Source organism: Zootoca vivipara, chromosome 10, assembly GCF_965207765.1.
Source record: "Zootoca vivipara chromosome 10, rZooViv2.hap1.1, whole genome shotgun sequence".
NCBI classification, from domain to species: Eukaryota; Metazoa; Chordata; class Lepidosauria; order Squamata; family Lacertidae; genus Zootoca; species Zootoca vivipara.
This window is the reverse complement of record NC_142593.1, coordinates 18,958,554-18,976,165: the sequence shown is the minus strand read 5'-3', so window position 1 is coordinate 18,976,165 and position 17,612 is coordinate 18,958,554. Positions and strand designations below refer to the sequence as shown.

At 44.0% G+C, this 17,612-nt stretch overlaps 1 protein-coding gene across 11 annotated transcripts in view; it reads right to left on the bottom strand.

The window, feature by feature from the left end:
- Positions 1 to 17,612, bottom strand: part of SEMA6A (semaphorin 6A) — a 170,976-nt gene that overhangs the window by 10,418 nt on the left and 142,946 nt on the right. For 6 of the 11 annotated variants that reach the window (XM_035100287.3, XM_035100288.3, XM_035100289.3 and 3 more), the window contains one exon: positions 13,214 to 13,378. The exons of the other annotated variants lie outside the window; for them this stretch is intronic. In XM_035100287.3, coding sequence (XP_034956178.2) covers positions 13,214 to 13,378 — 165 coding nt within the window. The remainder of the gene's footprint in view (positions 1 to 13,213; positions 13,379 to 17,612) is intronic. 11 annotated transcript variants of the gene reach the window in all.

Below are 17,612 nucleotides of genomic sequence, written 5' to 3'. Positions count from 1 at the left end.
GTGAAAAGAAACCGTGCACGCTTCGAAACATAACCGGGGATACATAAACCATCTAGCTTATTCTTTTACAGAATTACACTGGAGGATGCTTTGTTTCTTAAGATGCTTTTCAACTCAATTGCCTTTTCAACTCTTAATTCCATGCTGTAGGTTCTGTTAGATCTTTATATACATTTTAGGACCTTTATGCTACGCCTGGGATGAGCTAAAACACATCCAGCTGTTTACTTTGGGAAAAGCTCAAAGCAGCTGGGATACATTAGATTTCTATATGCTTACGAGAATACAGCTTACTGCAGGGTTCCTGGCTAATTGCAGCCTATCTCTCATCTCCATGGGTCCCATTTCAAGGCATGTCATTTCTCTGATAGCACAATACGAATGGGATGTTGCCACCAAGGCCCTGTCGCAAATGTAAGAAATGCCATTGTGAATTCTGGGTTCCTGGAAATATTTTAGTCCTGCTTCGCTCCTCTCCTGTCTATCACTCACCTGCACAGGGAAACTCTCGCATGAGCAGGAACTCACAAAGAGCTGCTTTGCTGTAGCTTTCTAAAACCAATGGAGGCATCTCAAGCCAACAACCCCTAAAGCAGGCACCCCCAAACTGCGGCCCTCCAGATGTTTTGGCCTACAACTCCCATGATCCCTAGCTAACAGGACCAGAGGTCGGGGAAGATGGGAATTGTAGTCCAAAACATCTGGAGGGCCGAAGTTTGGGGGTGCCTGCCCTAAAGGAAAGTAGCAAGTATTTTTGTTTCTCTCTTTTGGTTTAACTTAGGGTGCTCGACACTTATTTAATTCCAATAGCCTTTTAAAAATTGAATAGGTTACTGCTGTGAATGGATAAGTGCTTGTGCACACACTCTACCTTTAAAAAGCAAACTAAAAACACATTTTTCCCTCAAAGAATTCTGGGCCCTGTAGTTTGTGAAGGATAGCTGGGAACTGTAACTCGGTGAGTGGTGAACTACAGGGCCCAGAATTCTTTAAGGAGAAGAACGTGCTTTGGATGTGTGTTTAGTGTGTACAGTTCCCTGCAGTTCCGCAGCTTGAAACTGGATGGAAGGAAGGTGTGAATCAAATGTCCGGTGTTTTGTCATGAACAGGGAACCAAAGTTCAGAGGAAGATACAAATCATCCTGGTTTAACATGACAATATCAGTTTATGCTTGCCTCTGTCCCCTGCTTAAGAGGTGACACTGAAGACTAGGAATCAACACAGCACTCATGATTGTGTGAGGGCAGGGAGAGTGCAATTAATAAACATATTTTAAAAAATACCGTATTTATTGTCCCTCCTACATCACACTAAGCCAAGCAAAATGCGAACGGGTTGAAGTAATTACCCAACCCTTGGATTAAGTATCTCAGGTAGCTAATTAATAGGCATTTGCCCCATGCAGAACATGCTCTGAGGTTCTTGGAAAAGTTCTAATAAGCTGTCAAAAAACCGGCTGAAAGGCAGACCTTGGCTCTTGGAATTAGTCCCCTTCCTTTCAAAAAGTGTGTTTTATAGGAGTTAATGATGAGAGATTGATACAGTCTAGTGGTGGACGCCTGCCTGTCCGATGCCGCCGGATTGAGTGGGGGAGGGGGCGCCGCTACTCCGCGTGGCCTTCCTCCCTTCTCCCAGCGGAGCGGGGTGCCTGGGCAGGCTGGGCCACAGCGGGTTCCTTCCCGCCAACAGGGCGCTGCGTTTCATTGGTAGAGGTGCTACCATGTGGCGTCACCTCTACCAATGAAACGCAGCACCGGGGTGAGGGATGACCCTGGCGCTGCAGAGCGGAACAGGGTCCTAGTGCCCCTGTTCCGCTCACTTCCCTCCCTGCTCTCGCGGCGCGGCTGGTGGAGGGAAAAGGGAGGCCGCCGCGAAGCTCCCCCACTTGCTGGGGCGCCCCTCAGCGCCCCCTGATCGCCCAGGCACCGTGGTGCATTGCGCCACTAGAGTCAATGGGTGAGCCGGGCCTGAAGCTATAGAGGAATGGAGAATCTGTGCTACTCGTTCGACTCCAACTGCCTTCTGCTCCATTCAGCATGGCCAGAGGTCAGGGATTATGGGAGCTGTAGCTCAACAGCATTTGGAGGGCCACAGGTTTCTCATCCCTGATGTAGAGTTGGAAGGGACCCTGAGGGTTATCTAGTCCAACCCCCTGTGATGCAGGACAAATAGATCAGACATTACAGGTGACCATCCAACCTCTGCTTAAAAACCTCCAAGGAAGGAGAGTCCACAACCTCTCATGGGGCAACTCTTACTGTCAGAAAGTATTTCCTGATGTTAGTTGGAATTGCCTCTCTCCTAACCTCCGGAGCAGGAGAAAATAAGCTTCCTCCATCTGCAAGCCCTTTAGATATTTGAAGTTGGCTACCCATATCTCCTCTCAGTCTCCTCTTTACCAGCATAAACATATCAAATTCCCTCAATAATTCCTCATAAGGCTTGGTTTCCAGATCAGCATCTTAGGTGTCCTCCTCTGCACACTTTGCAGCTTGTCAGTGTGACACCCAGAACTGGACACAGTACTCCACGTGTGGTCTGACCAAGGCAAAGTAGAGTGGTACTATTATTTTCCTTGATTGGGACACTCTACTTCTGTTAATGCAGCCTATAATAGCATTAGCTTTTTTCACAGCTGCATCACACTGTTGACTCATGTTGGCTCTGATGAGTGAGAATGCCAAGAACGAGAGCGCAAGGATTAGAATCTACAGCACATTTTGGTTGCGTTGGGGTCAGCCTCGGCCTTGACGTAGGGAGGATAAAAATAATAATCTCCCCATTCTTTAATAACTTGCTATGCATTTTGGAATGAAAAATGGGCTTACATTTTGCAAGACGATGGGGTCCTATTGGTGTTTTCTGAGTCTCTTTCCTAATCCTAAATCTAACGGGAACGATGCCAGTGCAATATCATTACGATGTCATTGATTGCTCCACGATGGTAGGAAAACCTTTAGCATGAATCACAGACATCAAGTGACTATAGACACTACATAGCTATTTGGCAAGTGATGACTTACCACAGCATGCAAGTGGACATTTGGTAAACTGGTCCCCTGCTTTATCTTGCTGATGTTTTTTTTCCTGCTAAGGGGTGAGGAAAGCCTTTTATTTCTGCTCATGAATCAGAAATCTATGATAAAATTCTCCTCACTACTAGGCAGGGCAATGCAGGTGCCCAGCTTACTAAGTGATTACTTGCACAGTTGTCTCTATTCACTCATATTAACTGGTTAATAATGTGATAGAGTGCAGTTGCAGTCTTAATGTTTGTTTGCTAGGATCAGGCTGTAAATATATTTAGTGTAGTCCTCAAGTGGGCAATTGTGCCATCCCCATTTTAATTTTGCGAGAAACAACACAGGATAAAGCATACAGGGCAAGACAGGGTGGAGCCTGTTACTCTTATTTCTGAAGCAATTGTCTGCTCAGTTAAGAAATTCCACTCTTGCCCATCATTGCTAAAAACACAGAATAAAAACTGATAACTTGTGAAGAAATCAAATTTTGCCCTTTAGAGAACCTTAATCAGGTGATGTCTTGAGACTTCAGGTCTCCTACAACAACGCTAAATTCTGACACTGCGTTTAGAATTTACAGAAAATGATGGGTCTTAATTAGGGGGCCACCAGAATTTAGGTTGTCATAAAATTATTACAAGCACTGATTAAGTAATGCAATCATTGAGGCTAAACACGTTCCATAAAAAGCTAATAAGAAAGATGAATTATTCAAATATCCATAAGAATATTTCCATTTAAGTGTAAACCAGCAGTAATTTAACAGCATAAATATGCTCAGTGATTCTTTCCATGTTGTTACAGCCTTTAAAGGGTTTTAAATATGAACAAACAAATTATTTCCTCCCCCCAGATTTGTACATGTGCCATGGTGTTGCCAGTAGCATAAGCTGGGATGGCTAAACAATTATTCGTTGCTGGGCTGGCTCCATGGGATGAATATTAATTCAGTATGGATACAAGTCACTCAAGGTGAAGCTCTCTTTGATTGAAGTGCTTATGGAACTTTCTGTCCTTGAAATAAATGGAATTTAAACACATGGAACCCAATCACTGAATGTCATGGTTCACATTTGGTGCCACACTGGCTAAGAGTCAAACTAGACTTGGTACATGAGATCAACGATTTGTTTTGCCAGCCAGAAGCCACATGAGATGCTTTAAAGACCTACAGAGGTCATGTTGCTCGGGGAGAAACCCTTTAACTGCTTCCTCAGGTGTCCTTTCCTAAATGTAAATTGCCCATCTGAATATGCTATCACCTCAATGGATAGTTGGTTGGGAGAGACCAGGATAGATACTGTTCTTCCCCCTTCCAAGATGATGGCAGCTTTGGGAAGGAAAGGGTTAACTACATCTCCTAGAGCCCAATCTACAAAGCAGCTGGTCTGACCCTAAGTCTCACCTTTTTGGACAGGCTTTTAGAGGCTAATGGGTTAAGTCATTTTTTATGATGCTGCTGCAAAGTATATTATGATGTAATTTATGTGGGGTGTTTTTTTTAAAGTTTTTGCTTACAATGTGTTATGTTTTATATTCCTTTTTATGTGTAGACCAGCCTGTGACCATTTTAGTAAAGGGTGGAACAGAACTATATTAATAAAAATAAATAAGCAGGTACAAGCTTTTTTGGGGGTGGGGACTTCATATGGGAAGCAAGCAGATTTAGAGGCAAAGCACACACTTGAGAATAGCTTCAAGTTTAGCCTATCTCCAGAGTAATTTGGGAGAGGAAGAGGATAAATGGCGGCTAAGTAAAGGCCCTGCTCCTTTTATTTCAAAAAGCAGACAACCTTGCTCAGGCACTAAAGGCGGCTCAATCGCTCCTGCTTCATATTACCTTGCTATTTTGCTCAAAGCATTAAGCAGGTCCATTTTTTTTTAATGAAAACACTGCCCAGCTGCTGGGACTTGAATCAAACATCTGAAGTGTCAGTCACTGAGGCAAGTATTTGAGCTGTTTTCTAGATGCTCTATGGCCTTTGACAAGTTAGCAGAGTGAAAAAGGAAAGGAAAATGCATGAAACTGACCTGCAAATTTGAGATTCATGCCTGGTTTAGCTAGATGAATCTGTGCACCTAGGTGCTGATATTGCTTTGATAGATCACAAAGGCATATTTCTTTGATTATATATATATATATATATATATATATATATATATATATATATATATATATATATAATGTTACAGCCCTGTCTTCGCATGCATTTTCATATCATGAAGCCAGCCCTGGGTTAATGGAATAAATCTGCTTCTGGGAATCAGTTTTGTGTTGTGAATAATCTGCTAACCATGGGGCACAATGGAGATTGGATGGTGGTTAAAACTGCTAAAACAACATTGTATGTTCTGCTACCACACACACACACTCAACATTATGACCCATGTTTACTGCTTTGTACACTTTGAATCTGGATCAGTTCCTATGAAGGAATGAGCTGTGACTCATAGTGTGGCAACACGATAGTCCTTTTTGGCTTTTGATAACTTTCACTCTTCAATTTGCTCTGATATTTAGTGCTGTTCCTCATCATCTCTTAACAAAACTTCTCATGCAGCTATTCTGTGCACACTCTGAAAGGAGACTGCTTCCACCTCATTTTTCATCGGTTTCTCATTATATCCCTTTAATCCCTTTCCTCTCAACTCAGAAACTTTTCATTTTAAAACTATCTTTTAAATCTCCTGTGTAATTTTGAAAAATTCCTTTTATGACATGCATGAATAATATGTATTTTATAAACAAGGATGTTTTCAATAATTTGATTGTTATTCATCAAAGAATATCTTAAGGGGGCATAATCTATAGGGCTTTATACAGGTCAGAAGAAAGATGATGGTGTTTTCTTTTGCTTAGTTTCCCCTATTTTTTTGGGGGGTGTTCTCACATTCTCAAATGGGAGAAGTATTTTTGGGGGGATCTAAATGAGGATACAGAACTTTGGTAATATATTAAAAAATGAGGTTCCTCATGGAAAGCAAAATAAATAAACAAAATTCCTGCATGTATGAAATATTGCAATTACAAAATTTCTTACTTTTTGTCGCAGGCCTCTGCCAGATGTGAGGAAAACAGCGGAAATGGAGACAGACAGGGCTAATTCTGCCATGTTTTGCTATTTGGAAACCCCACCACCCCAAGCGTGAGAAATACACTGCCGTAAAACCAGCTCAACAAAGGAGAGAATCTGCCTTTTTCTTTAATGTCGCGTTTTCAAGGGTTTTGCTTTTGATGTCGGTTGTCAGAATGGTTTACTAAAATGAGTGTGACTCCAGCCATATGTGTCTTAGGCACAGAGCTCCTTCCTGGCCCCCAAAGATGGAACTGATTATGCAGCTGCTACTTGAACTGACACAGCTTTTCAACATCATTTGCCCATTCATCATTTTCACCCAGAGCCTCAGTGGGCCGTAGGGTATTCAGCTGAGGAGGACACTTCCAAGTCCATTTTGGTGGAAATCTAGTGAAGGATTCTTTGCCAGCAGAAGAGTACAACAACTTTTTAAAAAAACAACAACAGGTAATATACAGACTTTTCTTTCAGTGTCCTTGAATCTACTTAGTAATACTAAAAAGTCAAGCGTTCAAAAATCCAAGAACAGAGAAGCCACTGAAATAATTGGGCTTTTTGGGTGTCTTCTGAGTGCCCATCTAGCAGTCCGTTAACACTGATTAAATTAGGGTTTGAGCAGTAGAAACCCTGTAAGTGATACTGCCTATTTCCTTTACATTTACTTACTGATGGCACCATGGAACCTAGGGCTGATTCAACACTACACCAACGCAGGGTAGAAGTCACAGAAAACGCTGGTGTGGGGGGTGGATTCTACCACAGTGTCCTACACGACTGATGGGCAGCAGGGGAAAGGTCCATATGCTCAGGGCAATCTACTTAACAAATTTGGCCTCCTATTTGGTATGCCACTACAGTGGTGCCTCGCTAGACTAATTTAATTCGTTCCGACAGTCAATTCGTCCTACGAAAAATCCGTCTTGTGAGGCACCGTTTCCCATAGGAATGCATTAAAAGTTAATTAATGCATTCCTATGGGCTCCAGGGGACTGGCGGCAGTGGCGGCGCTTGGCTCAGGGAAGGCAGGCAGACAGGTGGCAACAGCCCCGGAGCCTTGCCGGGCTGTTGCCGCCTGCCTGCCTTCCCTGAGCCAAGAGAGCAAGGGCCGCTGCCGATGGCAGTCCCCAAGCTGAAGTGCAGTGGCCGCTTGGCTCGGGGAAGGGCGCTTGCTCGGGGAAGGCAGGCAGGCAGGCAGGCGGCAACAGTCCCAGAGCCTTGCCGGGCTGTTGCCGCCTGCCTGCCTTCCCCGAGCCAGGCAGGTGGCGAAAAGCCCCCGCACCGCCACGCTTCAGTTCCGGGGGATGGAGCTGAAGCGCGACGGTGCGAAAGCGAAAAGCTCCTTGTTGTCAGCAGTGGGGGTGAGGAACGAACGGAGAGAAAGCTGCCCTTTCTCTCCGTTCGTTCCTCTCCCCCCACCGCCGATAGCAAGGACAGATCCCGTGGTTCGGAGAAGCGCTTGCGCAGCGCTTCTCTGAACCCCGGGATCTGTCGGCGGTGGGGGGAGATGAACGAAGGAAGAGAAAGGGCAGCTTTCTCTTCCTTCGTTCCTCCCCCCCCACCCGACAGAGCCAGCATCTGATGGGGGTTCGGAAGCCCCGTCAAATGCCGCTCTGTCGGACGAGGCGGTGGGGGAAAAGCGGAGGAACGGATCGTTCCTCCGCTTCTCCCCCCTTCTTCCCGCACTAGTTCCCTTTGTGTTCCACTGGTCTCTGCCAGTTGCCGCAAGCAGTGAAGGGCAACCGGCAGAGACCAGCGGAACACAAAGGGGAACCAGCTGCAGCGGGGAAAGAAGGCAAAGGAAGATCAGCTGACAGGCACTGACAGCTCATCTTCCTTTGCTGCCTTCCCACGCTACAGCTGGTTCCCCTTTCGCTAGAGGAATACCCTGTAGGTTTTGTGATCGCAGGTTTTTATGGCCACGCTTCACAAGACGTAAACCATCGTCTTGCGAGGCAACCTCCGATCGCAAAACCCATTCTTCTAGCGAGGCACCACTGTACAAAGGAGCACTTTTAAGGCCTCCCTGTGAGGAATATAACATCTGAATTAATCATTCACTGCAGATTTTTTTATTTTCCAGCAATATAGCTTCACTGAAACAGAGTTAGATGGTGAGTTGCAACACCCCCTCTATTTTTTTGAGATGCAAATAAGCCAGGTTTTTCTAATGAGCAGTGTATGCTGAAATAAATGTGGTTTCTAGTTGCCTTTGATGTTAGCTTTGTCAATAGTATTAAAACAAACTGTACGTCACTGACTAATCTTTTTCAATCAGTAGCTTTCTAAATTTGATGCAGGCTCTGTAATATTTATGGTTGTTTGTATATTTATAACTGACTTCTCGGCTCTCTGGGGCCCTCAAGGCAGCTCACAGTGTAATTGTGGCCATAAACAGAGAATCATCTCCCCCATTTGGCTGTGTGCTCCTTTTCACAAATCACTGCTCAGCCATGAACTTGCTCCTGTGAACATTTTTCGCTTGATGGGAGTTGGAATCCTGCGATCGCGTGAGTCTGAGACTCCCAACATCATACTGCTCAAGAGGGTAAACAACTCGCATAAATAGCAGTTTGTGGAAATGAGTTGGCAGAGCTGAACGTGGGAACTGACTCGGAGTGCACCACTTATTCTAAAGCACTGTTATTCTCTTGTTTTCTAAGGAATTGCAAGTTGAGGACTGATTAACCGCTGCATTTTCAAGAGAAACAAGGCTGGAGAAACAAGGCTGCCTAGGATCACTTTACCAGAGAGAGGTTTTCCTTAACTGATTACTGTGAGCAAAGAAAAGTGTCACACATACCGCTAAAAAAAGCAACTCACGAGTTAAATGGAACAAACCATTCTGACCCCACTTTTGAATGACATGAACAATGCAACAACTTTAGCAAAAACAATGAAGTGAAAGCCACATCTGTGTTTAGTTTTCAACACTTTAACTTAAAAAGGGATAGCATGAGAGGTTCTAGACAGCTAATGACAGAGTTAAAACAGAACAGTTGTTTTGACAAAATGAATCTGAGACTTGAAATTTATTGGGAATTTCTAAGGAAGAAAAGAGGCAGAAAAGAAGGGTGGGGGCAATGAAGGAGGCAAGGACCTATTATTGCTAGAGAAAATTACTCCACTCTCTTTGTTTATATTCTTTTGGTTAGTAGGAGATCTCTAAACACAGCACTGTAGTACTATTTTATAGTAAAGAGGGTATAGCCTTGGAACATTCCACAGAAAGGATTTTCTATCATGGGAGAGGGCAGGGGAGAGACTATGTACAATGGCAGCAGAAGGGAAGGTTAGATTGCAATGTGAGAAATACCGGTTTTTGTAAAAAGGTGAGAAACACACAGAATTAAATTAACACTGCAAACACAGCAAGCAAGGAAAGAAAAGAGAAACATACTCCGGAAAGGTATTTGTGCAGGGAGGCAAAAAAAGAGGGAGCAAAAAGAAAAAAGCTGCAACATTTTGCCAGGCAAAGGTGGAGAAGGACTGTTGGTTGTTGTCAAATTCCCTTCCCTCATCCCAAATGGAATATATTTTTCAATGGCCAAAATGCATAATAAGGCCAGAAGGAAGGCAATGCACACAGGCACTGCAATCCACATTTTGATCTTGGCAGGGATTGTGAGGTTTCTCCAAACAGCAGTTCCGGAGTATATTTAGCTACCAAAGCTGCGGTGCACACAAATGTCACATTCCCATGAGTCAACCCATTTAATTATCCCCCCTCCCCATTTCTTGCATCTCTTCTTGAGATGATTCCCTCAAGATGTTTGCGCTGAATTAAAAGCGGAACATATGGATGTGACATCATCAAGGCGTCAGTGGCATTGAAAACAAAGCAGCAAAAGTGGCTTAAGAATTAGTACAATTAAAAAGGCAAGTCCGGTTTTTGGGTAGGAGGGAAAGAAAGAGAGAGAGAGAGCAAAAGTACCTTCCACGGGTACAACAGAACCGCCAAAAAACCCAAACAAACTGAGAAAGCACGTTGTGAAATAAAAATATAAGGCAGGAAAAAAAACTTTTGTGAAGGAAAATAAATCCACAACCAAAGTGAACATAGGAAAGATTAAGCATAATGCTCTCTTTCAAAAAAAAAAATTGCGTAACAACTCTTTCCTTTGCCCTCATATAATAATAATTTGGAATATCAGTAGTTGTTTTTTTATGTGCCAGCTTGGCTTGAAGGGGGCAAGGGAAGGAGAGACAGCACACAGATATGTGATAATGGTAAACAACCATGCAGTCACCTCTGCCACCATTGTTTTTTTCACCCTCTTTAATGTGTATAGACTGCTTCCAGCTTTGATCGTATTCCTAATTAGGCCCCAAAGAATCCATATTTAAAATACGCAAGTCAAGTGCTAATAAAGTCTCTCTGGTAACCTCATCGTTAGGAGAATTCAAGTGAAAACAATCATAGCCCATCAGCTTTACGCTGGGGGCTGTCTTGAAATTTGGAAGGAGATTGCAATACGACTTAAGTAGGCCTGCTTGCCCATTCAGTCAACTGCTGTGCAGTCTCAAAAACCACAAAGAACAAGTGCACTCTACCCATTCCGAAAGATCTTTTTTTAAACGAGATTTATCAGCTGCTTGAAAAATATGTATATATTATCCCACCTTTTAACCCAATGCCCATAAATAAATAAATAGCCACCCGACTGAAATCTGTGCCACTCCTGTTTTCCATTCTCTAGGAACAACCAGGATTGACTAATGTAATGTGTTGTATGTGGAGCTGTCTTTGAATACTTTCAGAAACTGAAGTACCCAAAGGGGTGGGGGAGCCACCAGGAACTTGACAGAGAGTAGTTGGTGGAACATACCTCACCAGTTCTGAAAAGCATTTCACTTGCTTCTAGTCTATTTATGAGCACAATTCAAAGTGCTTGTATAAAACTCCATATAGCTTGGGAACAGAGGAACATCTCTTTCATTACAAACATGCCTGTGTATTGAGGTAATCTTCAAAGACACTCCTTTCAGGTGCCTCCAACATCTGAGATAATGTGGCTGGTGACATCCCATTGCATAGTGGGACCTCAGGGAAGCTTGCCTGACATTAACATTCAGCATCAGGCAAATACAATTTTATTATTTTAGTCCTTTTACAGGTTTTTTTTAAAAAAGAAATTCTGTTTTGTATGCCTCCCTGGAAGATGTGCTGAAGAGTGGTGTACATACCGTATATTCTGGCGTATAAGAAGACCCCCAACTTTTCCAGTTAAAATACACAGTTTGGGATATACTCGCCGTATAAGAAATACGACCTGGCGTATAAGACGACCCCCGACTTTGAGAAGATTTTCCTGGGTTAAAAAGTAGTCTTATACGCAGGAATATACATATGCTGTTCTTGAGATGCTGAAGGAACTACATACCTAACAATTTACACTTGGATAAACCAAAGTGTCCATTAGAGTAACTGACCTGAACTAAAAGGGCTTCAAGAATGAACAATGGAGCCTTTCATTAACCAATTAACTTTTTCCTCACTGCTTGAAATTAGCAACAACCTGTACACACTTACCTAGGAGTAAGCCCCATTGATCTCCATGGTGCTTATGTCTGAGTAGACGTCACTGTTTGTTGATAATCCAATGGACGCACAGTGCAATGTCTACTCAGATATCAATGTCTGGTACCAGACGTGTCTACTCTGAACCAAGCCTCATTTAAGTCAATGGAACTCAGGCTTCCAGGTAAGTAGGACAGAACCGCACCCCAAACTGCAGAAAAACTTACAGCCTTAATTTAAACTGGTGGAAAATTTGACCCAAAGTGCTCTTTCCTCGTTGAAAAGCTGTCATCTTGAGTGTTACAGCTGTGCAACCCTATTCTTTGCCCGTGGGATTCCTATTGAAATTAAGGGGAGCTGCATGACATCAGCGTTGTAGTGGATTCTGTCCTAAAGTCTACCTTAAAGAAAGAATTTTCCCCCAGCTGAGAAGATTAAAGAACCTTGTTGCTTAATTCATTTAAGCTGTGAGCTCAAGCCACTTCAACCAGAGTAGTGTAGGGAACTCTCACTGAAATGAAAGGGACTGAGTGTAGCAAAAGTACAGACAGAACAGATGAAGCTGAAGCTCCCTGTTGAGAAGCATTAGAAAAGCTGGACCGGACGGCTTTCAAGATTTGAGCACCTGTGATTGCGATCACACTGCATGCGAAAATAGCCAATCTAAGGTTGCAGCCACTGGCAAAAGATGGATATCATAGGAAGTGCCTATTCGCCCCTGTTTTGAAGACGTGCCCTTTCAATTATGGGGAGCTATAAATTGGAATTGTGGACACACCCTCTCACTCTAAAGTTTAATTAGAAAATGAAATAAACACTGCAGCCTTGTGAGTAGCTGCCTGAGAGAGGGTGCATTGGCAGGTGGGACTTCTAGCGAAGAACTTAGAAACCTGGCACTTGTCCCATTGCAAAGTTGCACTTGAAAAACAACAACTAATATTTGAGCTACCAAACAGCAAAATGTTGACAATATGGGTACCTTTTTAATGATAAGAGAAAGGAAAGGGGCGGGGACAATTACAATGGCAGCAACCGTTTCTGCCACAGCAGTTTGTGGCTCAATATATGCCCTGTTTCTTCAAGCCTTTTCGACATGAATGGGAACACTGCAGGCTGTTATTAATGTCAACTGGGCTTGTACAGGGGAACTTCCAGGTGGAATGTGTCCTTTATTTCAAGGGATTTTCAGTAACACTACTAAGTGGCTTGAACATGCAGCTTACATGAATTAAACATAAAAAGTTCTTCCATAAAATCTGTTGGAAGTGCAGAATGGTGAATAATGTAAAGCCGAGGGTCATCTCCTATTACCATCATCTCATCTAGCTTAAAACTCCCCAGTCTTGTTCTCAAGCACACCCAAAGTTTAAACGCTGACATTTGTTCTGTATGGTTTTCTTGAGTCACTGGGCAGCCGAAACCCAATTTTAAAATTTTATTATTTTGCTTTCTGCCTTTGTGTGTGTGTGTGATAAGCTTTTAATTACAGGGCCAGAGTTTTTATTGCAAGTTGCTGCACTCCAGCTGGAAGCATTTACACTGCAGCCGCTCCCCTCCCTCGCCACCACAGGAAGAATGATTTCCAAGGCCTTACCCTTCTTGTCCTGGTGATTATGGGATGAGACGGCCACATAGGGGTTTGTGTTTTCAGAAGAGCCAACCGGATCCTTCCAATCGAGCATGCGGCCCCTAGCGTCATAGCCCTGTTGGGCTGGAGAGTCTGAAGTGGTAGTGCTGGGAACAAGGGAACTGGAGTGTCCTGTTTGCATCATAAAGACAGTTAGGGAAAGGGAGAAGCAGCAGCCTGGCATCAAGCAATATTTCCAAAGGCATTTTCTTGAAGGATGTGCATTACTTGAACCTTCAGCGTCAATGAAAGAACACACACCTTTTTGAGTCCACAGATCCTTTAACCAACTACATTCTTTCTGTGGCACCCCTGTGGGGCTCAGGCAGGGCCATCTTAAGCATATCCGGCGCCGTGGTGCAAAGCTCCCCCCCCCAATTTCACAGAGTTGTCCACCTTTTTTTAGGGAGGACGGCACTGCCGGTGGGGCTGGAGTGGCTGGAGGGTGGCTCCTCTGGCGGGGAAGAATTGGGAGGCTGGACGCGACGCCTCCCGGCTCAGCTGGCCGCTTCCTGCCACGGTGGCTGCACAGCGCTGCTTCAACGAAGCATGGCAGAGGCGGGCGAGGGCGGTGAGCTGATGCCAGGAGGCGCCGAGTCCAGCCTCCGCCTTTTCCCTGGCGCCCTCCAGAACTTGGCGCCCTGTGTCACTAGCCTCTATGGGTGAGATGCCCCTGGGCTCAGGAGCCCAGTTATATCACCCCTTGCCTGCAGAGCTGGCGGCCTCTCACCCTTTTTCAAACACCCTCCCTTGTGAGTGTCCCCCTCAGCCTCCTCTCCTCTCCCCTCTTCCTTGGGAGCCCCCTGAGCAGCTGCCGCAGCAACCCCTGATCTCTGAGTCGCCTCAGCTCATGGCAACCAGCACCCCCTGGCCAGCCCCAGAGGCACCATTCGTCTGGGGAGTTTGTAGCCAGGGCTGCTGCAACAAAAAGCTGTGCAAGCCTTTGGGATACAGAGATGCGAGAGGGCATCAGGGGAGGGAGGGAAGGAAAGAGGGACAGAGGCCGGTGTTGCCCGCGGCACCCCTGACCATCATTCAAGGCACTCCAAGGTGCCCCGGCACACTGGTTGAAAACCACTGACACACACTATTAAAAGTTAAAGAGTTGCACATGTATTTTCAGCAAGGTATGAGTCAAGACCTGAGAAGAGTGACAGGATTATCTACAGCAGCCTTTGCCAACCTGGTTTCCTCCAGCTGGCGCTGATGGGAAACATAGTCCATAATATGTGGAGGGCACCAGGATGGCAAAAGCTAATCATTGAGCAAGGAGGATTAGCTGGAATTTGCTGCCAAGGTTAAGAGATATTTGTGATTTGTGTGTGTCTCCTGCAGGTTTCCATGATGGAACTTTATGAAAAGCAAAGCACCGGTTATGGTGGTTGGATAATATGAAGGGGAAAAAAACAGAGATGGAAAAAAATAATCAAATGCAAGAGCAGAAAAAGATGAAGACAATCTATCTCTTACTGTCTTCCTCCACTGATTTAGGCAGAGATAACCCATTCAGCAACCCTTTCTAGAACGTGAGTTCTAGTGTTGCAAAGGAAGCTTCCTTTTATCAGGCCATACAGTAGTACCGGTATTTTGTTCACTTAGCCCAGTGTGCTTCACTCTAACAGCAGCTCTCCAAGGACTCAGAAAGAGAATGGGAGGTATTTTTATTTATTTATTTGCTCTCTGTTGCCAAACAGTCTCACTGCAAAAACAAATGAAATGTGGAGTAAGATTGCTCCAAAAGATCTTGGAAAATCTGTGATGGGATATAGCAGATTCCAGCGATTTGCTATGGGCCTGGTTGTCACCAAGCCATAACTAGACAATACTCCTCCTGGAATTTTGGGATTAAGTCTCCTCTCGTGACCACTCATACTAGAAAGTAAATAGATGCATTTGTACCCATTAAATCTTCCTCCAGGCTTTCAGAGGTTCCCTTCTATTTAGAGTAAACGGCAGCAGCCAGTCTGAGACCTTACACTGGCATGTACAAAAGAGCAGGTTCCTAATTTTCCAGGAGGCTGGAACAGGGAACTCAAAAGGGCATGTAATTGGAAAAAAAAAAGATCATCCTAGCCATCAAAGCTACATGGAATTCCAGAAGCACACATGGGCCCTGGACTACAACCTGGCAGGAAACTGCTTGTTTGGGGATCATAAGCCTTTGTACAGGAAAGGCAGAATTCCCATCCACAAGGAATTCCCATCCTGTGCTAAGGGATGATCAGGAAGTGGTAGAATAGCCAGGAGCATCACAGGCTCAAAAAATCTGATGGGGAAGGCTATATACCAGAGGTCAGCAACCTTTTTCAGCCGTGGGCCAGACTATATTTTGAAAAAAAAAATGAACGAATTCCTAAGCCCCACAAATAACCCAGAGATTCATTTTAAATAAAAGCACACATTCTACTCATGTAAAAAAAAAAACCAGGCAGGCCCCACAAATAACCCAGAGATCCATTTTAAATAAAAGGACACATTCTACTCATGTAAAAATCACGCTGATTCCCAGACCGTCCGCGGGCCGGATTGAGAAGGCGATTGGCCCGCATCTGGCCCACGGGCCTTAGGTTGCCTACCCCTGCTATATACTGTGTGGGGAGAAGAAAAGGAACAAGGAGAGTCAGCAGGGGAAGGAGGGGACTTGGAGGATGTGTTTGCCTTGAGTTGGGACTACTCAATGGAGCAGCATGAGAGAGGGGGGAGTTGTTCTTCTCAGCCACATGAAAGTTGCAAGGTGGCTTAGGAACTCATGCCACCCCTTATATACCTATTATGCTCTCCTACTTGTAACTAGTTTGTAGGAAAGCAGGTCAGATTCACAGTGTTTACTGTGGCTGGAGCTATCAGTTGTAACTGCTAATCATTAACATGATTAATTTATAGGAATGTACCCCAGGCTGGAGAATTGCACTGACATGGGCACTACACCATTCTTTATCTATCACGACAGGGGGGGTGCAGTTCCACCAGCGCCCATTAATAATGAAAACTTAGGAGTTGCCTTAAGGATTTCCAAAAGAATTCTTTAAAATTTATATTATTTGAAAATAATAATTCCTTTAATTGGAGCGGGGTGGAGGAGGGGAAAAAAACCCCACCCATTTATTTTCTTGGCATTTGGGAATATAGCAGGGTGCCTAAAGGTGTCTACAGAGAAGGGAAATCTCTGGAGATCTTGATATCAGCATTTTTCATACACTGGTTGCTTTGAATGTAGATAAAATCGGTGGAAACATTTGGCTTCTGTAATTGGGACTGCTGCAAAAAATAAAATAAAATACTGTACTCCCTAGCGACATGGTCATCCATAAGCAGTAACCCCCCCCCCCCCCCGAAAAAAAAACCCTGAGGCAGTGCAAAATAAAAAAAAATCCTTCAGTAGCACCTTAAAGACCAACAAAGTTTTTATTTTGGTATGAGCTTTCGTGTGCATGCACACTTCATCATACATCTGTGACTTAGTTGGTCTTTAAGGTGCTACTGAAGGCATTTTTTAATTTTGTTTCGACTCAGACCAACACGGCTACCTACCTGTAACTGAGGCAGTGAATAGCCATGGAAATTTATATCCAGAGTTTTTCATGCTCATTCCCTGCAATTAGAGCGCTACTGATATATCTCCTCCCCTGGGCAGCCCAACCTTCAGTTTACTTTTGTACATCACAAAAACTTGTTCAACTTGACCAGGAATGCAGTTCTCAGCACAATAAAGCAATTAGTTGTATCTAAAGGTATCGGGAGTAGAAGGCACCATTGCCAAATACCAGTTGCATTTCATGCTTTGATTTAATACGCATTTTCCACCCACATCCCAGTACAGATACTTTCCCGTTTAGATGTGTTCAAAGGGGCCATTTTATGGTTAAGCTGTACGTATGGTTAAGGAAAACCTTTTCTTAATACGGTAATCTAGGGAAAATATTTGCCCAGGGGACACATTCTCTGCAATAAGTGTTCCCAAACCATATGCTTCAACTATGTGGAGAACTCATTGATAATGGAAAGCTGTAACTATGTAAAAAAATATATTAATGAGTACCAGATGGTAGTAGGGCAAGAAAGTGTTTCACTGAAATGTCAAAAATCAGCCTATTCACTCCGTTACTAATATGTTAGTCTACTGCACACTGAGAAATGATTTGCTACATGTAATCAAGATAAATTCTCTTTCATCTCAGTTTGAGAGATGAGTGAACAAATGCCAAGAAACCTGAGCATACAATTCTTTCCCACCAGGTCTTGAAATTTCTAACTGGTTACACTTTGTACTTGCTAGCTGGGCCAGTAAACTACCTCTTTTGCCAATACTTACCCCCTTGGAGCTCTAGCCCAGCCCAAAGTTGTGCCACATTCATTGCTTATCTGC